This window comes from Garra rufa, chromosome 20, assembly GCF_049309525.1.
Source record: "Garra rufa chromosome 20, GarRuf1.0, whole genome shotgun sequence".
NCBI classification, from domain to species: domain Eukaryota; kingdom Metazoa; phylum Chordata; class Actinopteri; order Cypriniformes; family Cyprinidae; genus Garra; species Garra rufa.
Window position 1 is genome coordinate 14306261 of NC_133380.1, and position 23651 is coordinate 14329911.

The 23651-nt window shown below is 36.3% G+C and overlaps 1 protein-coding gene across 2 annotated transcripts in view; it reads left to right on the plus strand.

Moving 5' to 3' along the window:
- The first annotated feature begins 432 nt into the window (after positions 1–432).
- The window catches only part of igsf21a (immunoglobin superfamily, member 21a), a 309045-nt gene continuing 285826 nt past the window's right edge, over positions 433–23651 (plus strand). Inside the window, exon 1 of one of the 2 annotated variants that reach the window (XM_073826190.1) lies at positions 433–962. In XM_073826190.1, the coding sequence (XP_073682291.1) occupies positions 824–962 (139 nt within the window). In that variant the 5' untranslated portion in view covers positions 433–823. The remainder of the gene's footprint in view (positions 963–23651) is intronic. The other variant, XM_073826191.1, reaches the window with a different exon arrangement.

The following is a 23651-nucleotide window of genomic DNA, read 5'->3' on the forward strand; positions in this document are numbered from 1 at the left end:
GACGCATTTCTCCATGATAAATCAAAATGTTTTGTAAGCAGTATATTTTATAGATATAGACTTATAATTAAATTTAAATTTTTAGAATTTTAGTATTTTATTTAGTACTTTTTATATGTAGAAAATCATTTACATTTTTTTCAAACGTACATTTCTGACCACTCGAGGTGTATTTAACCTAGTTTTTTTCATGATTTTTTATCTTTTTAAATTCGTAGACATCCCTATTGACCCACATGCATGAAAACTTAGTAAAACATGAAAACTCAGTGAGGCTGAGTGGGGTTCATTTGCAGATACCCTAGGTGACGCTGTTCGTAGAAACATTTCCAGCACTTGATCTTTCCAGGTTCTATGCAGTTATTGCAGGGTAAGGCATCGCACCACGTATATGCCTATAATGATCTTTCAAAACCCTTTCAGTGTGGGGAAAAATCCAGCAGGAATAAATCGGCTTAGTGGACAGAATTAGAGGGGAAGGGTTTGGAGCCAGGGTAGGATTAAGGAAAATTGTGTGAAATAAAAAAGCGAGTGATCACGAGTGACTCTGTTCGTGTCTGTTTCTGGAGGGAGGAGGGAGAGAGAGAAAGAGAGCGAGAGATTTTCATCCAAATCCATATCTATTTTTTAATCCTCGTCTGTGCGTAAACGCTGGTTGGAGCCTTCGCGAGGAGACTATTCCACAATGCAACGCTGTTAATAATCTTTACGCAATCTTCACCATCTCCACATCCTTTTGAGTGCGCATTTGTTCTAAACTTCAATCTTCCCTCCGACACTTGGACAGCATCATGACCAGTTTGTGGGATCGCATCCCTTTGGAATGGTGGGAATTACGCGGCGAGCTGCCGGAGAGCATGTAAACGCAAATGGAGTTTGGGATTTATTGCAAAATATGGGAAAGATGACCGTCTTGTCTTTGTGTTTTCTCTTGTGCGCTGATCTACTGCAAGTAGCTGTTGGTAAGTAATTGTTATGTTGTCTGTTTTATCATACTCGTATGCGCTAGATAGTAGAAAACATTCTGCACAGCGTTTCGTATTCTGCACACACACATATTCTCCTCACAAACCGCTGCGTCCACATATTAAGACGTCTTTCATATTTACTTAGATCAAGTTTGTCCGTTTTATGCGAGACGCCGCTTAGTTTGGATTCTCCGAGAATATCGCCGCCTCAGCCGCGGCACTTTGGGGTAGTGTTGGCGGGGTATGGGCACAGACACTGGGTGAATGTCATTTTTCATACGGTACATTGTGAAACAGCAGGACGTTTGAACATTCTGACGCCCAGGAATAAATGAGGCTGAACGCATTAGTGCCAAGAGCTATTTACTTTAACCCTGACCATATTTATTATTTCATAGTCGAATCTCATGACTAGAGATGCACAATTTGATTACTTTTTTTGTTGGTAAATGTGAGACACATTTTAGGTGGCATACCTATATCAAGAGTCTCTCTCTCTCTCTCTCTCTCTCTCTCTCTCTCTCTCTCTCTCTCTCTCTCTCTCTCTGTATGTGTGTGTGCGTTTATACATAAAATAACCAGTAGTGTTGCATTATGGGATAATGCGTTTCTGTAGAATCGTTGCTTATTTTCTGATTTGTTTTTCTTATTCGGACGAAACTGACCCCTCATAAAATAAGATTTGAACTTCAGCAAAGGTCGGTGGTAGACTTCGAAAGTAAATTGACATTTGGCTGACTACGTTCAGTATTGTAATACAGTTCAGTCGTGCGATACAAAGCAGATTGTGTCCTAAAAAAATTACTGACAGATTTCTTTTAAAAGTATACTCCCCTGAAAGTCATTGAATAATTCCCACATTGAACCAATGTAATAGTGTTACCGAACACAATTGGCTGCGCTGTGTTCTTTCTTTCTGTACTGTATTGTAGCTAAAACTCAGAACATGAAAACTGTCATTTTGCTGTAAAAAAGAACTAATACTGTGGAAATATGACTAGTAGCCAGGAATGTATTGTAAATTCAAGCTGAATAGCTTTCCCCCTCATTTGACTCCTACTGTGATGTTCTTCCATGCTAATCATTTTGTTATGTGATCCTACAAAGTTCAACTTGCTAAAGTAGTGACACTTTTGTGTTATTTTCTCTTGCAAACGTATTGATATAGAAAAAAAAAATTATATAATTTATTCTATATGCTTGTTATGTTTGTTATAGCCAGTAATGTGAATATAAAACATTATGGACAATACCTAGCGTTTTTATTCTGGGTCCCTGAGTTATCTGAAAGTCTGGGATGGGGCATCCCAGGGACTGTAAATGTTGAAATCCCCAGTTGTAGTTGATGATTGATGTGTTGAGGTTCTAATCTCAGGACGACATCTGGCACGTTTATGGTACTTATCTTCACTCCCGCCAGCTGTTTTCATTCTCCCTGTATTGGAAGATTACAAGTCCTCATGCAAAAATCCCACGAAGACATTTAAATCAAGACAGAGTCAGTGATATAACTCCAGTGGTGTCCCACAAATAATGCCTTACAGAGTGAGGCAATCATTCATAATTTCTGACTGCACTGGTGGTTGGCGTGTCCCATATTTTAATACAGGCCACCTGAGCATTATGCAGGCTGGCGAGCGAGTGAGAGACCGAGAGAATCATTTATTGTTGCATAAACCATCAGGTCTCAAAGTTCAGCTGAGGTTGTGGTCACGAATTGCGGTATGGAAGCTGAAATTATTGGACAGGAGATGGTTTTTATGGGTTGAGTGCCATTGCCATTATTTTATTTTATTTCCATTACCATTTCACTGTCCCTGCTGCATGGCTGGTGTACAGTTTTGCACATAAATAATTTTGGGATCAGTGTTTGTGATGACAGTAATAAAATTAAGATTGACAATGCCATTGCTCTGCAGTCTTCATTTATGCTGTCATCCAATTATCGGATAACATTGAAAACTAAAACCATTTTAAAATTGTTACTTAGTATGTAAAAAAAAAAATCTAATTTTAGTGGTTAGTTGCCAATGCATCATATCTCATTTTCTTTTAGTTTCACTTGAAGTTATGTTCCATAAGTTAATGTTAGTTAACATATTAACTAACATAAACAAACAGTGAACGATACATTTATTACACTATTTATTTATCTTTGTTATTGAAAATACAGTAGTTCATTGTTAGTTCATGTTAATTCACAGTGCATTAATTAATGTTAACAAGCACAACTTGTAATAATGCATCAGTAAATGTTGAAATTACATTAACTTACTAAATGCTATAGAAGTATTTTTCATCCTTAATTCATATTAAAGGTGCCATAGAATGCATTGAGACAATATTTGAAGTTGTTCTATGATAAATACATAGAAGGTGTATATGGCTTAGGTAAGGGCAAAAAAAAAACTCCATTTAAAACCCTAGGGTTTGTCCCTAGAATTAAATGGTCTGTTATTACCTTATTTGGAAGGTTCATGAATAATAATGATGAGCTCTGCTCTGATTGGCTGTTTCACAGAGTGGCTCATTTCAGTAGCTCACACAGCAGGAAAGAAACACATGGCGGCAAATATATATTTAATCACGGTGCTGGTGCTGCTATAAATAGGAAGGGCATTGAAATGCACGTTTTAAATGCACGGTCACTTTTTACTTTCACTTTTGAGATTTGCGATCACACATGCTCTGTGTAACGTTATACTACAGCAGCATTACCTTGTCCCTTTAGTGGCTAGCGTTATTTTATTAGAACGCCTTAATGTTATTTGTTTTCTGTGCCTTTCTGAGTACAGACACCAACCCATCCCTGCACTTAACCTCCCCTGCACAACCTGGAACATAACATTTATTTCCGTAATCTGCCATTTTCACTATTTTCCTTGTTTTGTTTTTTCACAATAGCCTATCTGCATTACTTCTGTTGATTCAGCTATGCAAATGTTGGGGGCGTAACTATTAATGATCCCGAGACTATAACGTCATAGTCAGTGTTATGTTAGGATTGGCATCTTTTTTTAGTGGTCTTTTGCAAACACCAGATTTATATAAGAAGGAGGAAACAGTGGTGTTTGAGGGTCAAGGTATGTCATGTCCATGTACTGAACTGTTATTATTCAACTATGCCAAGGTAAATACAGTTTTCCATTCTATGGCACCTTTAGCTAAAGCATATTGATAAAAACTTTAATAGTATAACAATTATAGTAAAATAATACTGTTCAAAACCTGTAGGACTGACTTTCTTTTCCATTTTTTATTCTTGCACATACTATCCCTTTAAGATCTTGAAATATGCTGAATCACTGTCATTTTCTTTTGTGCAAATCCTCAACTGTAATATCTTTCAGTAGACGAGGACGACTGATTGTACAACGCTATTCAAACTACCTAGAGGATTCAAAATCATGATCAAGTAAACAAGTTCCATTTTTCTTTCTTTTAATAGTTACAGACAGCATTTCATACTTGGAAAATGAACACATCTTTCATCAAAGAGCTGTTCTGCCCTCCTGACATTTCGTCTATCTCAGACTTTGGAAAAATCCTCTAGAAATATAGCTCGTCTGAAGGTGCTGTTACTCCTAATGACCTTTAACTCCAACACCACTCCAGGAGTGACCCACAGCATCGCCCTCTACACCCCTCAGAGCTCAGGGCAGCGCCGGCTCTCCACAACTGAGCCATTCAACCCCCCTGTGGATTCCTCCATTTCCTCTTCTTAAGAGAGTTCTTCCCTAACAGATCCATCATGATCAAGTGCACTAGCTGCAGTGTGAGACAGGTGTTGGCAATTCCAGCTTTAGTCTCCAATAATCACTCTTTGATTTCCTGCCTCCTTTAGAAGACATAAATGTGACCTTCAGGAACTTCTCTGTCAGCCAATACAAACTTAAATCTTTCAAATGAAGCTCTCGAAGGAAGACAAATGAGTTCTTATGCTAACAGTCCAAAAGCACACTTACTTCCGTCTTGGCTTAGTTAAGTTGCATTGGGAAGCACGTCTGAATTGAATTTTTAGATCTTACAAAGGAGCATGTCATCCGAGCATGCTGTTACAGTACAAAAATATGATACATAAATTTAATTTTGATCTGATAATGTCTTTTGATGATGAAACATCAAAGCAAGTACATTCAAATTCTGATCTCTCTTAGCCAGAACTGAGTGTAGTCAGTCTTTCAACAGTTTCATCAGCCACATTTTAAAGGTTCACAGAGCAGCAGTTCTCAACCGGTGGTTCGTGACCCAGTAAAAATCGGTCACAGGTCTGTTTTTGTTACATTTATGCATTTGGAAGATGCTTTTATCTGGTGCGCTCATGATATACATTTTTTCAGTTCACACATTCCCAGGAAATTGAACCCATGACCTTTATGTTGCTGGTGTTGTGCTTTACTGTTTGAGCTATATGAATGCTGTTCAGTGAATGAGTGCAGTTCATGCTAGTATTAATAAATGTTCCATTATTTTTGCTTGCATTGTTCGCTGTTGCTGTAGGGAACAAACATTGGAAAGGTGGCGGAGCTCAGGGCTTCCCAAGCCAATACTGCCATTTCTTAACAGCAAATGAAAACAAACATAATCCATCTGAATATTGACGGTTGTAGCACAGCGGCTGTGTTCCTGTACTCCTTGTCATACAAAGAGCATAATGCTTTCTGCAAACTCTATACTTCAACTTACTGGTGTAAGCAGGCCCGGCTGTATTGTGTAAAAAGCTTTAAGGCTTCAGTCAGCAGGGGAAGAATAGAAAAGCACATATTGAATAAAACGCAATGTGGCTATGCTTGTAAAAGGGCTTGTTTATAGGTGGGGGCATAGTGCATCAATACTTTACTTACAGTACTGTATTTTTAGAAATGTGTGTGCTTATAATGGAGGGACGAATGCATGGTAAGAGGACTAAATCTGTTTTCTGACAGAAAGCGCTATAAACTTATCATTTCATAGTTAGAGGACAGAGTGATTTATTTCAGCTATATTTTCATCAGCACCATTCATTAGAATTGAAAGTACTAGGTTCAGACTAGCGGAGTGTTAACAAGTTGCATTGCAATGTTTATTTGTGTTTGGATGCTCGTATCTGCACCTGTGAAAATTATTCTGATTAATGAGCAGGCTGAGGTGATCTTTACTGGCATGCCTGTCCTTTGACATGGAAATTTGCTCAAGTTGGGCAGCTTTGTGTTTTGTTTTTGCTAGCATAAATTAAATGATTACATGGCTATGCGCTGAGCTGTGGATTTGGCAGCCCTGTGCTGAAAATTGATTACCTTTGACAATTTTTCGTTTGCAGACGAAGCTTTTGTCAACTCTGGAATAGATGTTGTGAAACGACAGTCAACTGAATTCAGAATTAATTTATCTAACCGCCTTCGTTTCTCTAAAGGACAAGGTCAGTGGTGGAACAGATGACCCATGTGACACTTACATTTCAATACAGTTATTCAAATCACAACAAAATTAAAATTCAAAACTATGAATGGAAAGCAAGTTATATTTTCTGCATTTTTGGAAACAGTTTTACTGGACTTTGATTACTTTTTGTCACTGCCAGAAATTAACCAGGAACATCCCTATATATAAAATGTTTTAGAGGTGTCACGATATACTGGTATTGACTGGTATTGGAATTTTATTATTGTCGTAATTAGGAGTCACAATATGGCGGTATTGGCTATATTTAAAAATGAATAGTACACATACAATAATATGACACATAATAATCCAATGACAGTGCTTTCGCGGGTGCGATTTCTCGGGGGTGTAAACTGGGCTTAAAAACAGCCTTAAAGGCTTGTAGTATGTGGCCAGCCTTAGTAAACAAGAAAGGGCAAACTAAAGTTAAAAGCCATGAGCCCTATTAATTAAGATATTAGCCTAATATTTCACCTACCTGACTGCAAATGATAAGAACAAACATAAATGTTTTGTCAAGGTTCTTGCCCTGAAAATCCTGGTCAGTTTGGTCAACCACAAACGCATTTTGTATTCCAAATGTGCATATAGTATTCCAAATGTTTTCCCTGGTCTGACCGATTAGTACAGCCCAAAACATGACTATAATTGATCATTTTCAGCAGCAATAATCAGCAAATTTAACGAGTTCCATTCTGTTCAGTGGTATTGTTTATGTTCAGTATTGCCAATATGGCCGATTGATGACGCGTCATGAAAAAACACTCTATAGAATGCTATAAAGTAAAAATCTGTTCATAAAAGAAAGGTGTTAGATTTTGGTCGAGTGGTCTATGCTGTTCAGTGCTCCACAGGTTGGTTAGGCTACAGCGTTTCCTGTCTCCTTACATTGTTTGGATAAGTGGTTGTGGAAATAAATGCTTTGAATGACAATTGTGATGAGTAGAAGCAATCTAAAGCTCTTCACCCATCTTCTCTAGGCTCATCACCGAGTCTCTAATGCATGGAATGTGCATCTCTTCAGCTGAATCATCTGTGAAGGGCTCTCATCATGACAGACACACAAAAAACACATCAAGATGTGTTTTATGGGCATACAGGATATGGCCGTGACATTAGATAAGCTAAAGTCATATTCACAATACCACTGTTACGGGTATGTGCTGGATTGACGAGACGAGACACAAGTTGACAAACAAACAAAGTCTTTATATAAAAATCCAAGGAGCAGACTGATCAGGAAACACGAAATAAATCCACACACAAAGCGTTAACATAAGGCAAAGACCGACATTAAACTGAACTCAAAGACAGACTTTTAAAGGGAAACTAATGATTACAGACAGGTGAAACAGATGACGGTGATGAGGGCAAAACCATTAAGCACAGAATCGACAGGGGGAGACAATGGGAAAAACCAAGTGCATAAACAGACATAACTATGACAACCACTGCATCACTGCAGGAATTTACTAAGGCGATAGAACACTGGCAAAAGAGTGCTGTGCTTATGCAACTATTCAAGTTAATTTTGAGTAATGCATATTTTAGTCACATAATGGCCAGTTACTTTGTCTAGTTTTGCTCTGGTAAAAAACATATTTGGTTTCCAAACGAGTTAGCATTCAAGATATACATTTTTATCAGTGCATACATTTCCAGGGAACTGAACCAGTGACCTTGGCATTAATAAAAGCCGTGCTGTACTGTCTAAGCTAAAGGATCCCAAATTAGCATTTAAACAAAGCCACAGTGGGATCCGTTGTTGTGTGTTGTGACTAAACTAGACTTTTGATGATACAATACTGTCAAGTTCAGCATTGCGACTCAGTGGGTAGTGTTATTTTTTTCACAGCATGAAGGTTGCTGGTTTAAGTCCTGGCAGGGCCAGACGATATAGAGCAGGGGTGCCCAATCATGGAGATATACATACCTACCTACAGAGTTCAGATCTTAATTAGCTGGTTCAGTTGTGTTTGATCAGGGTTGGAGATAAACTTTGCACCCCAATGTAGAGTTTGTGTTCCTGTGGTTTCCCCTACAATCAAACTCCAGATCTCTTACACATTTATACATATGCACACTTTTAAAAAATAGCATTGATTGTTGACACATTTAAATATATAGATTGAAATGTATTTATATTTAAATGATTCATACCAAAAAGAAACTATGCTTTTAACCACAGCTCAAAAGTTCATATGCAGCCAATAAGCTTGCTGCTTTAGGAGAGAAATGGAAAGGACATGACGTGTGGCCAAGTATGGTAATGTATAAGACAATGTTAATGTATTTGGTCTTGGCGGAATAGATCTGCTACACTGCACACACCCGGAGCAGTGGACAGCCAATGCTGTGGCGCCTGGGGAGCAGTTGGGGGTTCGGTGCCTTGCTCAAGGGTCTCACCTCAGTTGTGGTATTGAGGGTGGAGAGAGCGCTGGTTATTCACTTCCCTCCTACCAACAATCCCTGCCGGACCTGAGACTCGAACCCGCAACCTTCGGGTTACAAGTCCGACTCTCTAACCATTAGTCCACGGCTGCTCAAATTACTGCTGGCAGCGGTGGGAGTACATTTAAATGGCTGGTTAGCATTTACTAGAGCATTTCACAGAGCGCTTTTAGAGTTCCTCTGAGATCCTTCACTTCCCCAGCTCCACCTGTTTAGATCTGCTAGAGGTTATTATATATGCTACTTGTGCAACAACAGTAAGTCTTAAATACTCACAGCACTGTATTGGCGTATGTATTGGGAGTAGCAAGTTCCTGTACTTGCTTTGCTGCAGAAGCAGCAATATCTACGACAACAGCAATAACCGGCAGCTGCAGCAATTCAGCAGTGTAGCAGATCTATTCCGCCAAGACCAAATACATTAACATTGTCTTACACATTACCATGGTAAAAACTTCAGACAGTTGTAATGGTAGAACTATTTTTGTAACAACACAACTTGCAACCAAGGGGTGCGATTCCCAAAAGCATTGTTGGCTCACAAGTTCCATTGAACTCTATTGGTAACAACGGAACTTGCAACCATACACTCTTAAAAATAAAGGTGCTTCACGATGCCATAGAAGAACCTTTTTGTCTAAATGGTTCCATAAAGAATCTGAAGAACCTTTCTGTTTCACAAAAGGTTCTTTGTGGCAAATAAGGTTCTTCAGATTATAAAAAGGTAAGCAAGAAATGGTTCTTTAAAGAACCTTTGACTAAATCAGTGTTTCTCAACGGGGGCGGTACCGCCCCCCAGGGGGCGTTGGGAGAGCCTCGGGGGGCGCTGAAAGCAATAATTTTGAAAGGGGGGCGCTGAGGTGGTTTTGGGGGGCGTTTGGTTAAGACGAGTTCAAACCGCATATGTTTGAGCTAAAACTTGCAGAAGAAAATGGTCTGCCACATCCTAATGCCATTTCTACACTGGATGCATCAAAGCGCACTTTCTGTATTCTATTTGTCGACTTGTCTGCAGCATAAGCGCGCAGAATGCGTTTACTGTAGCGCTCGCGCTCAGTTACTGAATGACTCATTATAACGGGAGCTACGTGCTTTAACGCAACTTGATGTGCCGTTCGCGGCCAGTGTAGCAGTATACGTTCGTATACGTTATTTCCTATTCGTAATCCTAAAAATTCGTCACGCACAGAAACCTTGCACACTGAGTCCGACGAAATAGAACGATGTTGTCCACTGACTCTCTTCTTAAAAAGAGAAACAGATACAGAGGAGTGAGGGGATACTTTTAAGGCGCACCTCCTAATTAATAAACTGCGGGATTATCCCGGGTGATTCAGAGTTTATTTCAGGATGTCAGTAATCTTTGATGCTTTGCTAGCATTACTGGAGCCACATAATATTAAGAAGACCACTAATTTTTGCGAACTCAGCGTACAAGGACCTTTACAGTGCTTTGTGCTGCGGGACAAAGTGAATGAATTTGACAGACGCAATTCTGGATTTTGGCGTTCACTTGTACGGTGGCTCTGAACTGTCAAAACACCTCTCAAAATGTTTGCTACAGATGCGAAAAACGCAAAAAATCAAACCCGATCCGAAAAATTTGGAGGCAGTGTGCAAGTGTGATTAACATAACGTGAGGTATTTATTTTTTAACGTGCGAAAAATTCGGACTCAATGTGTGCAATGACCTTAAGTGTTAGCTGGCTGCTAGTTTACAACAATAGTCACGGTCAAGCATGAGATGCTTTTTCTTGTTTAGAAAACAATAATAATATGAAAGCTTTTTGTTTGCCAAATGATTTAAATGCCAATTTTTTAAAGAATGTATTCAAAGCTCACAAATAACAGCCCAGCCTATTTTTTACTGCACGTTGCTTTTTTGCTCCTTGGGAAACTAATGATAATGATATTTCTTGCCCAGTCAAATCAAATATGTCATGAATGTCATGTGGCATTCAATTACATATAGGCCTATTTGAAATAAAAGTATGTACATGCTAATGTGGGCTGTTAATAATAATAAGCTTTATAATAAGCTTTTCACTTTTATTTTTCTTCTGCCCCAATTGTTTTGGAGTGTGTTGCACTTTTGTGACTTTTCTTTTCTTTGTAATGTTGTCAATTAAATAAAAGTTAAATAGAATTAACAAATCATAGATTTTATCATTTTACAAAACGTCCCAACTTTTAGTGTTGTACTTAGTTTTCTTTAAGGTATTTGTAAGCAAACTTTTAAATATTCTAAAAATTGTGAAATATAGTAAAGTAGAGTTTACATTTCTTCCATTTGCATGTGTAAATGTGGTATTACCCACAAAATTAACCATGTCTACTATCTCAGAAAAAAGGGAATTCAATATATTCTCAAAAAGCAGGGTATTTTCCAAGGGATATTTTTTATTTTATTTTTTTACTGAAAGCTAAATTGAAAATATCCAAACATAACAGCAGTAAAAAGGGTGTTCGAGAGTTCCAGAAATGGAAGAACAAACTAAAATCACTTATGTAAAAATGTCCTTTTGGATATGTTCTAAACAGGAATTTTTATTTAGTCTTTTTTAAATTTGGGGCAATAAAGTATATCAGCATCACAAAAACACTAAAGCTGTAGCAATGAAAATCACCAATTTGCTAAAAACTGCAATTGAATGTTATTTTATTATATATATATATATATATATATATATAGAATAGAATTAGAATGTAGAATTTACTGTAACAAAAAAAAATGCTCAATTCAATGCATCCTTAAATTAATTTTGTAAAAATTGTAATGACCCATACATTTGAATTGCTATAAATATAATAACAGTCCTATTATAAACACAAAATACTAATAACAATCAATTTTAATATTCATTGGACAATTAGACTACGATTTATTTGATGGGGGGCGGTGAGGGACCTGAATAATGGGTAGGGGGGCGCTGGACCAAAAAAGGTTGAGAACCACTGGACTAAATGGATCTTTGTGAAACCAAAAATGGTTCTATGGCATCGCTGGAAGAACTTTTGAAGCACGTTTATTTTTAAGAGTGTAGTTGCTTTTGGGAAACGCATCTCAAGATAGGTGAAGTTCAGACATTAAATTGTCAGTAGGTGTAATTGGACTGGGCTGAGATGCTGGGATAGGCTTTATCTTTCCAACATATTACCGTATTTTTCCCCTAAGTCTGGCTAAGTATGGGTCTGGCTTCTGGTCTCATCTGCGTCCATCTATTTTTAGCTGTACAAAACAGCTTGTTTTGCTGCTCAATATTGTCTTATCAAATTATTATGTTTTATCTTAATTATAAACACTGCTTTGTACTGCAGACAGTTTTACCGTTCACTACACTTTGTTATTCTTCTCTTTATTTCCCTCTAGCAGCTAATGAACTAGATGTCTCGCCCATAGGCTTATATCCCCATTAAAGAATAAGGTGGATAGGTTTAGAAACTGGATGGATAGATGGATACTCTATTTGACAACATATACTGTAGTCGCTGCTGAGATCACACACAGAATAACGGTGACATTTTGCAGTAATATGCATCTTTCTCTAGCAGTGTCAGTAGCTTTCCCCTGCAAACATTCACACTCTCCATTAAATTCCACCTGCAGCAGTTGCGTCCCAAATCCAGTGACCTGTACATTTCCCTAGCCGCTGATTCTGAATGCTGCATGCTTGTTAGTTTGCCTGAACTGATTCACATCTCTTAAATGCTCCCTCATATATGTTTGCATGTCCATTTTGTCCTACTTCATGTCTTTTATGTGGTTCACATATTTGTGCCATTGCACAGATTGTTGTTTTCCCACCACAAGCTAATTATTAAAAAATCTGGCCAAATGACTTGCATCTTACAGTCTCCCGATGGTTCTTATTAAGGTGTAAAAGGAGTTTATGCATCGATTTCTCAAGGTTATTGTGCTGTATATTGATTTTAATCTCTTACCGCATTCATTTTAAATCCTTTGAGGTTAAAGTTCAAACTTGAGCTTCTCAGTAATGAACCCCTTATAATCTTGATTCTGGTCTATGTTGCAGGACCGGACACAGTTTTGGAGCAAACACATAGATGTTTACCAACTGTTGTTCTTCAGAGTGTTTCCAACATTACTTTTCCTTTTATCTCCGTACTCATGAAGATCATTCATTCAAGCTGTGCTGAGAACTACAAGGAAACATTCTGTAGTTCCCGGAACATATTATCTAGACATAATGGATAATATTTCTCTTCAGTTCTTAAAAAAAAAAAATTGATTATATGTCTTTAAAGGGTCACTACATCAAAGCAATACATAGATGTTAGCACAGTGCACAAAAGATAACGTGGCGAACATAAGCCAGTGGAATTATCCTCAATCTTTACGGTTGAGAGAAGGTTCAGGGGTCAATGTTTAGGGAACAAAGGAGGTTTTGATAACAATCGAAGAAAAGGAGAGGCCGCCATGGGTGCTTGTGGATAAATGCAGCACTACCTTTCCCATTAATGCAGCTCCCATTTATGGCCTCATGTTCCTATTCAGAGAACTCAGGGTTGTAGATCAGGTAGTCATGCAAACCTCTGGAGGTGCTGCCTATGACATCCTATACGTTGCCAACGAAGGTAGGGATTTTTGTTATGTGTCTGGGTTCACAATAATCCCCTTTAGATTTGAGCGCCATATTAGGAAATGTAAGAAACAGAGATTTTTATTGACGGCCCATTTCGTCAAGGTAAGGTGGTGCCGAAGAAAGGTTTGTCGGCTGTGTTAGTTGAGAATTTAAGGATTGTGATCCGTGAGCTGATCTGAGGCTTTTCTCTGTCCTGTTTCCGTCTGCCTGTGACAGCTGGGCTCGACTCAGAGGAAGTGAGAATGGATATTGGCAGGAAAGAAGAATGTGCCAGCCTTTCTGTCCACCAATCGTTGGCCATTGGCACGGTGCCTCAATCGCTGCTTGCATAAAACGATTAGACAAGAAGAAAGGGAAATCATTAGGGTATGAACGATTTATGGTTTATATCTTTAAACTGACAGTTTCTTAGTTCATGCTAGATTTCTTGTGGATTTTGCTGTCTAAGGTTATTGGAGACATGTCTACGGTGACTTTGAATGTTTCGAAATCCTTGTATTAATACGAGAGTGACAACAGCACAAATACAAAACGATCTTGCAAATTGCAGTTTCTATTGAAGATTTTCAGGCGTTCCCTCCCTTTACAGTAAAAGCAATGGACTGCAAGTGATTGGCCAATTTTAGAAGAATAAAATCTTTCTGGCTTTGGCTTTTGTGCATGTTGTGTTCACAGTATGCCGGCCTTTATCATTACATTTGCTTTTGTTCTGTTGACAGTGCAGTTATTGCTCTTCCATTTTGGCTTCAGGAGTGATTTGACTGGATCGTTCCTTTCTACAAGCCCGTGTAATAATCAAAAGGTCGTAATTAAAGGGATAGTTCAACCAAAAATCTAAATTCTGTCATCAATTAAGTAGTGTCATTCCAAACCCGTAAGACCTTTGTTCATCTTAGGAACACAAATTAAGATATTTTCGATGAAATCTGAGAGCTTTCTAACCCTGCATAGACAGCAATGCTGCTACCACGTTGAAGGCCCAGAAATGTAGTAAGGACATTGATAAAATACTCTATGTAACATCATTGGTTCAACCATGTTATGAAGCTATTAGAATACTTTTTGTGTGCAAAGAAAACAAAAATAACAACTTTATTCAACAAGTTCTTCTTTTCTTTGTCAATCGATGTGGCCTTTGTGTTTTGGGCTGTGCGTTTCCATCTCAACCTCATTATCCTTTCTTTCATCATATTGTTCTTTTAGAGAACTATTCTCTAAGTAAAAACAGTGATTTGATTTTACTAGTTGTTGTTGTCCCCACAGGCAAAAAAAAATTAAAAAAAAATGTTACGTTGACTAGATTTAGCTTGCAGGAAAACAGATAAACCTGCAATTAAACCATTTGTTTATTGCCTTCAAAGAGTTGTTGTGGTGCTAACTAAAGAAAAGGAAAAATGGCGAGAGGCTATTACCATATTTTATTAACACAAGAAAATGGCTTCTACTTCGAAGTTGACTTCCTGCTTGGCTGGTTTGGAATCCTGAGAGAGAAACTCTGAGGACTTCAGACTCCCTCAGTACAAATAATAGAGTGGGTCTCAGCCCATTATCCCAAATGCCCTGTTCTTTATGTGTCCTCTTGAGAGTGATGCAGATGAGAGGAAATCCAAAGGGTGTTCATAATAGCGGCTGAACTTACCTTGGCCTTTACGATTTTGGCGGCGTGCGTTATCATTTGCTGCATAGTCATATCTCTGGAGTGGGAAATTTTTAAAGGCAAGACAAATGCCATGGGTAAAGAAAGTAAGAGTTTGGACTGGTTCACAAAGAAAGCATTTTTTTAGACCCTGAGCACTCAAAGGTTTGCAGCAGGCATGAAGCGGCAGGGTTTTCCCATTAGTAGTTTACTGTTAGTGTAGTGAGAGAAACAGCTTTTTGTTTACTATATATATATCTAGTTGGGTAGATTACTTGTAATCCATTTGTAATCCATTACTGATTTCAAATTACATGACAGAAATTGTAGTTGGTAACATAATCCATTACGTTGATATACAGTTGAGGTCAAAAGTTTATGTACACCAATCTGCAAAATGTTAATTATTTTACCAAAATAAGAGGGATCATATCAAATACATGTTATTTTTTATTTAGTACTGACCTGAATAAAATAAAAGAAGTTTACATATAGTCCACATGTGAAAATAAAAAATTACCCTGTTCAAAAGTTTACATACACTTACATACACATTCTTAATACTTTGTTGTTGCCTGAATGATACACAGTTTTTTTTTTTGTGGTTTTTTTTGGTTTTGTTTAGTGATAGTTGTTTATGAGTTCCTTGTTTGTCCTGAACAGCAACTGCCCGCTTTTCTTTAGAAAAATCCTTTAAGTCCCACAAATTCTTTGGTTTTTCAGCATTTTGGTGTATTTGAACCCTTTCCAACAATGACTGTATGATTTTGAGATCCATTTTTTCACACTGAAGACAACTGAGGGACTATTATAGAAGGTTCAAATGCTCACTGATGCTCCAGAAGGAAAAACATTTCCAGCCAGGGGTGTAAACTTTTGAACAGAATGAAGATGTGTAAATGTTTCTTATTTTGACTAAATATCATATTTTTTTCATCTAGTACAGAAGTGACAGAAGATACTTACATGTTTGCCAGAAGACAAAATAAGTTAAAATTACCCTGATCTTCAAATTCTAAAAGTTTTCACCTCAAGTTTGCATTTTGCAGTTTGTTTCCTTCTGGGGTATCAGTAAACGCTTGAACCTTCAGTAATATATTGCAGTTTTCCTCAGTGTGAAAAGATGGATCTCAGAATCATGCAGTCATTGTTGGAAAGTGTTCAAATAAACAGAAATGCTGAAAAGCCAAATAATTTGTGGGACCAAAAGATTTTTTTGAAAAACAGTGGGCTGTTCAGGACAAACAAGCTCTTTACCAAATAAAAAATAACATGCAGTTTGTGTGATCCCTCCTATTTTGGTAAAATAATTAACATTTTGTAGATTCTGCAAGGTGTACGTAAACTTTTGACCTCAACTGTATATATGTACACTAGTATAAGTAGTAAATATCGAGGAAATAGTAACCTGCTTTTAAAAGGCTTTACTGTTTTAAGAGTGCAATTTAGGTCAGGTCATTTCAGGAATTATTTCATATCTAGGATCAAATTATACTTAATGGAGTTACATTATTTGTAGCATATAATGGCATTACTTCCATTTATCATTTCTAAAATTAGAAATGCTCAAAAGTCTACCCTATTATTTTCTTTGTTCAAGAATGAGTAATGAGCAGGATCATGTGCAGCGCCCTGAGGACTGCTGTCCCTGGCGGTGACAGACGAGTATTGATGAGACTTTAGTCCCTAGCTTTACTTTTTTCGAGGAATCAGCAGGAGATGACCAGTTTTTGCTTAGACAGGCATCATAAGCAATTTCTCCACAGCATTTCCTCGTGTTAAGCTGTAAATATGGATTGTTGGACTTGTTTATCATCGTTAACGTGGTACTAGACATCTAAAATGCATTCTGTCGCTGTCAATGTGTTTTACTGTTGGACAGACTGTCAGCAGCCTTGCTTACGCAATTTAGAGTAGAGCATCTCATGATTCACTCCATCACAATTCAGTTTTGGCACTGTTGGCCCTCAGAAGCATCATGCATATGAGATGTGAGTCAAGTGGCTTTTAAAAGCAGCTTACAAAAGAAAATATTTTGTATTTTTGATAATTGAGGTGCATGATGCCCATGTTGGTCTCTGATGCACAATATATGCAGATCTTTATTGGCTATTTTTTAGAAAATTAATATTGGCTTTATATATTTAATTTGAACGAATTTGCTCTGTGTTTACATTTAAGATGATGTAAAAAGTTAAAATTAATGATTTATTAATCACTAAAAAATCTCAATAATTTTTCATAAAAATAAAAGTTAGTTTAAAGTTATTTTTATTGTTGTATTTAATTCTTTAGAAATATTTAATATAGAATTTAAATTATTTTTAAATTATAAAATATTTATTTTGATAAATAACCCAATTTTAATATATTAATTTTAATAATAAAATTATTACTATTTTGTAAATCTTCTTTTACAGTGGTGATGAGCACATTAGAAATGTATTGTAAAGAGGCATTAGAAGTGGCAGTGTATTCCACTTCTGTTTCCGCCACACCTTCTTTTAAATAAAGATGGAAACAAAATAATGCAAATGAAAAAATAAATCATTCTGTCTTTGGCTCGGGGATTTTTGATCTTTGTTACACATATCGCTGTTTTGCTTCCTGGGAAAGCAGCTTTTAGATTATTAAGGGAGGCGGGAGTGAAAGAGATGAAAACATTCTAATCCACATATTGACGTCAGGCTGGATGGACAAAGGCGGAGGAAATGGAGAATGGGCGAATGTTTGGGCCGCACATTCAGCAGATTATTTCCCATCATGCTCTCTGACTCAGAGTGTACCTAAGAGGGACACAACAGCTTTATGTATTCCCTGGGGTCGCACTCCAGCAGCATATTCAGATATGAGAAGCTACTAGATAAATAGGCTAAATGTCTTTAAAAGGAAACCAAATATACTTCCTGCTAGTTCTCTAGTGAATGATTGCGCGTTATGACTTTATGATAATATTATGACAGTGCTGAAACCATTACTCTGCAATATAACCGATTTTCAGATGGTGATTTGCATGTTAAATGGCCATATTTTCGACGCTTTTGCAGCATTTAATTTTCTTCCTGAACTATCTGTATGATGTTAATGAAGAATTTAGTTTTACACATTCATTTTCCAGCTGTTTTTTATGGAAGCTTGCTTCTGCCATGGGATGAAAAAGTGAAAAAAAAAGGTAATTGCTACCTTTTATTTCACAACTTTTTCTCAGAAAGCGAATGTATATCTCTTAATTCTTTGTTCATATCTCACAGTTCTGAGTTTGTATTTTGCCATTCTGTTTTTTTTTTCACAGAATTGTGAGAAAAAAGTTGCAGTTATCTTATTTATAGGGCCCTATGATTTCCGCAATGCGGAAAATGCAGACGAATTTGCAGAATCCATTCAATTTAATTTACTCTATAATGCGGAATGCTACGGAATTTGCCAGTTTTTGGTTAAATAAATAAAAACTAGGTCTGTACACTTGAATCAAAAAGCGATATGGACTAGTGTCCGTGAATATTAAGCCTCAAAAATAAGATTTAAATATAAATCCTGCATGTTTTTGTGTGAATGAATGGCACATATGTGCATTTTCCAATATATAGTACATGAACACATAAACATAATCTATAGAATTATGGTTTGAGAGTCATGCTTTTAATCGTTTCTTGAGAAAATACACAGTCATATACACACAGAAACTTAAAGGTCTTTACAGCAACCCGTGAAAATAAAAGTTTGGTTTAACTTGAAGAAATTGTGACAGAAATATATTACTTAATATATTAGTATAAGTATAATTATATTAGAAATATATTACTTAATAGATAGTACTACTACTACTAATAATAAAATTATTAAAACATTAGTGTATTTACCAGGATTTTTTTTTTTTACATGTAAATACACAAAATAGAATTTTTGGGGAAAAAAAGAAAGAAATAATAATAAAATAATAATTGATTTTTTTTTTTTTAATAAAATCAATTAATTGGAGATGCTTTTTATTATTAAAATTTAATGAAACCATGAAAATGGAATTTAAAAAATGTATGAAAAAACACAGAATGTGGTTTAAAAAAAAGAAAAAGAATAACCTATTTTATAGGGCCTTAAATGTAATTTTTGTTGAACTTTTAATAAATTGCTGCTAAATTGTGTACATTTCAATTAATTCAACATGCTTTCTGATTAATATTTTTTTCATTTCAATTCATATGAATTTCATAGGGCCCTACATTCATGCAGTTTCAGGGGAAGGAAATTAACATTTTAAACATTAAAGTTTTTTTTACATCAATTAAAGAAAGAAAAATCCTGATGTTTTGAGATGCATTTTGAGTATCCACTTGTGGTCAGTAGCAGTTCATTTGGACAATAGAGTAAAGGTCTGGCTTGATGTTTACTATAGAAAAGCCTGTCCCACGCTTTCCAATGAATATGCATGGTCACAATCCACTCCGATAGGAGTAAATAATGTATGGAATAGTACGTGTTTGCACAGCTTTGATAAAATCCAGTACGACTTCAGCGCTGCCAGCTGAAATCCATTCTTTGAGAAAAGAAAATAACAACAAATGCAATGCAATGCAATGAGCAATAAACACAACACTTGAGTGTTTTCCCAGTGCTATTCTAATGCAGAGCAGGCACTCTGGATTTGGGTTAGGAACAGCGTGACTCAGATGCTTGAGGCTTATCTGTTCGGTGTGGGACATGGCATAATTTTGGATGAAGGAGGCAGATCATAGGTCACCGACCTAGATACAGGACATATGGTATAAAGAGTTTGATTAACCAAATGTCCTCAAATTAACAAGCATATTAACCAGTGTACCGTTCAAAAGTCAGTTGCCAGAAGGAAGAATCAGATGATTAAACTCGATGTGAACCCACAGCAAGTTTTAATCACATGTTATAGCTCAGATGCAAGATTTTAAAGGGATAATTCATCTAAAAGTGTATGTTTTTTTTCCACTGGAGGAGATCTTTCTCTTATAAAATTATCTTTTTGTGTTCCATAGAGAAGGAAGAAAAACAGCATTCAGGTTTGGAGTGACATGAGGATGAGTAAATAATGACAGTTTCTTCAGATGAACTTTTGGTTTTTAGTTGGAGTTTTTCAAGTTTGTCCTGGTTGCATTTATCCGTTATCAATTATGGATGACATTGGAAAAGGTAAAGAGTTAATAATTTAGTACTGCAAATCGCTTTGTGGTGAAACACAGGATTTATACATCTATAATCTAGCTCACCCTGTATAAAATAGACAACCTTTTACTGTAATATAAAACAAAATACTTAACATGCAGATTGATTTACTCCTTAAACATAAGAAACCCATATAGAGATGATCTAAGTTGATAATCGTACTCCAGCCAACTGACATTTATTAATTTGTGGTTTAAGTGGAGCTGCTATATGTTGTTGTTGTCAAACATCTGGTTGAAAGCTGTGGTAGACATCTGTCATCTGATCCAAAAGCAGAGTCTGTCTTCTCTCTCTCTCTCGAGTAATCCCAGACACATTCTGTTAGGAAATTAAGTAAACCATGCTGTTTCCAGTAAATACATCAATGGCTGTTTCTCAGATGCTGGCAGTTTTGGAATTAAGTGTCAGTCTGCTTTGTTTAAGCCAAGGCTAGAACTGTATGTATCAGAAAAGGCAAAATTCTGTAATAGTTTAATAAAAATGCACAGAATTAGTTTGATTGGACATGATGCGCATACAATGTAATTTTTTACCTTAATTGTAATTGATTTTCTTCTAATTTTATCTCATTCATGCCTGTTACAGGTAAATAACTAAAGTTTAAACTGAAGGGAAAAAATAATACTACTAGCATTTGGTTGAACTGTGTAAATCTTTACCAAATTTATGTAAAAAAAAGAATCCACTTTGTTGGTTTTATTATATTTTTTTAAATGGTTTTGAAAGTCTGCATTTATTTGATTTAAATATACAGTAATATTCTGTTTTAATAAATATTTGCGGTATCGTTACTCCAGTCTTCAATGTCACACGATCCTTCAGAAATCATTCTGATTTGCAGTTAAATTTATTATTATCAGTGTTAAAGGGGTCATGATGTGGATTTTTCAACACATTCTCACTTCCAATTCATCATATATTGATGCTTGGTCAGGACCCCTTGTTGTCACTTTTTGAAGCATGGGGTACCCCTTTAGCATCTTTTTTCGATGTACAGGGGTCTCCGTTGCTTTAAATAAGAAACCTTTGATGTCAATATGCTGACGCGAAAGGCATTGGGAATTTTATAGTCATGATTAAATTACATATTGGGTAATAATTTTGCCATCATTATATGTTGGGGTATGTTTTTTTTTATTTAAACAGTCAAAACATTATTTTTTATTTTGTTACATTACACTGTTTACACATTTATGAACATGTAACCCAACCCCTGCCCCTAAACCTAACCATTTTTAAGTATAAAACACAGGATATAACAGGCAGATACAACTACAGTCAGAATTTATTTAAAAAGTCGCAATTTCTATCCACCGTAAAGCTCATCCTGTGTGCAGTCTGTCCACAAATTAAAAAAATGCTGCCAGAAGAGGCATTATGTCAGCTTTAGTTGTGAAATGGCATTGGCTTTTGTGTGTCTCGTGACCAATTGTGTCCTGCTAAACAAGTTCAGGAGTATATTTCTGAATGTGATACATGTGGGAGCAAGATCATTTTCAGCAATTAAAACCTTATGATTTACTCTGTTCTTCCCATAAAGATGTTGGAGGACTTAGAATGCAGCGTGGCTTCTTTGTAATGCTTTTAAATATTTTTTTATGGTCAGTTTTGGCAATAAATACCTATCACTGTACTTTAATTTTCCTTGTTTTATATTGTTCTGAACTGGGTAGGTTTAGAGTAGAGGTAAACACATTGCAAACACATGCAAACCATTAAATACGACGCATAATGCAAACAACTAAAAGCAATGGAGGACCCTGCACATCCAAAAGTAACACTAAAGGGGTACCCTGAGTGCCAAGGGGTCCTGACCGAGCAGCAATATGTGACAAGTTGGGAGTGAGAACGTGTTGGGATTTTTAAATGATTTTACTATGTTCCTTGAGGTTTACTTGTAATGTTAATAAAGTTTTTTGCACACAAAAAAATAAATAAATAAATATATGAAAAATATCTGTACTCATAGGTAACCGTATCAATATCCCGCCCTCTCACTATTGCATGTGAGTGTTTTGACAACCTAATCAAAATAAAATGGTAATTTCCAAACAAAGCATTATGAAATAATTTACTTACAGTTTGTGATGCAGCTGCAGTCAGATCTATCACCGCTTTATCTTGCAACAAATGTTTCTTTGTGAACTCTTCATTACAATTTTGCCTTGTTTAAAGAACAACACGCTCCAGACATTCCTCAGACACGATCTGGGATGCCACTAAAAATAATCCACTTGTTTTTCACGCTGAGATCCTTCTGATATCTGTACAAAGACGCAAACAAGCTGTTTAAATCAAATGGTCATGGAATGTATAAGAAGGCAGACGCGCATCTGTGTGATTGTAATTTCTATTTGCTTATATGCCAAATAATCAAGACAAATTTGATTTCTCATGTCATGACCTCTGCTGTGTTGCTTAATTTTTGTGGAAACCAACAAAACATTTGATAAATTCTTTGATAAATAGTAAGTTTAATAGAACAGCATTTTAAAATTTGAAATGAAATCTTTTGTAACATTACAAATGCCTTTAATATAATTTTTGATCAATTTATTGCATCCTTGCCAAACAAAAGTATTAATTTCTTCAGAAAGGTCATTCTGACTCCAAACATCAGTGTGCATAAATCATTTTTGTCCAATAAATATTGAAATGAATTCTCTCTGATTGTATTATCATAGTTTTAAATAATTCATAATTTTATAATGAGATTTCATAGACTTTAAGTCTTGTCTGGAACAAGACTAAAACAATCAAATCTTTGCAGAACAAGCATGGGTAGCAAATCTTAGTAAAGCTTGACTTAAAAGTGTGTGTTGTTAAAGCAACACCCTGCGTGGATCTGACGGATTAGTTTCACATGATCATCATGGCAAGATCATCTTAAGCGATTGCGCGACTTTCTTGCTCGTGTTTTAGTTTCATTGTTTCAAAAGACTGTAGTTATTTGAGAGAAATGGTAAAAGTCACCGTTGTCAAATCAGGCTGCCCCACTGAGATCCTCATTTGCATTTGCCGCTGTCTAAAGCAAAACAAAGCTTACATCTAGCTACAAAAGAAACTGTCTAAAAACATTTAAAACCTTTGAAACAAAAAGTAATCTAGATTTGCAGCCCCTATGCGTTAGTTTTCAGGAGCGAGTCTAATGGAAAACTTTGAACTGTTCTCTATTAATGATCTCTGTTCACAGCTGGACGCTTCAGTTCACCTCGCTTTTTAAAAAGTAAGCTACGTGCAGGAAGGGTACAATTGCAGAGAGACTCGACTCTCGACTTTTCATTCCTTTACAATGCCTTTCATGATGGTACAAAGGGGATTTTGATTGAGAGACACTTTGCATCTTTTTTTTTCCCTTTTCTTTCAAGATGTCAGTTT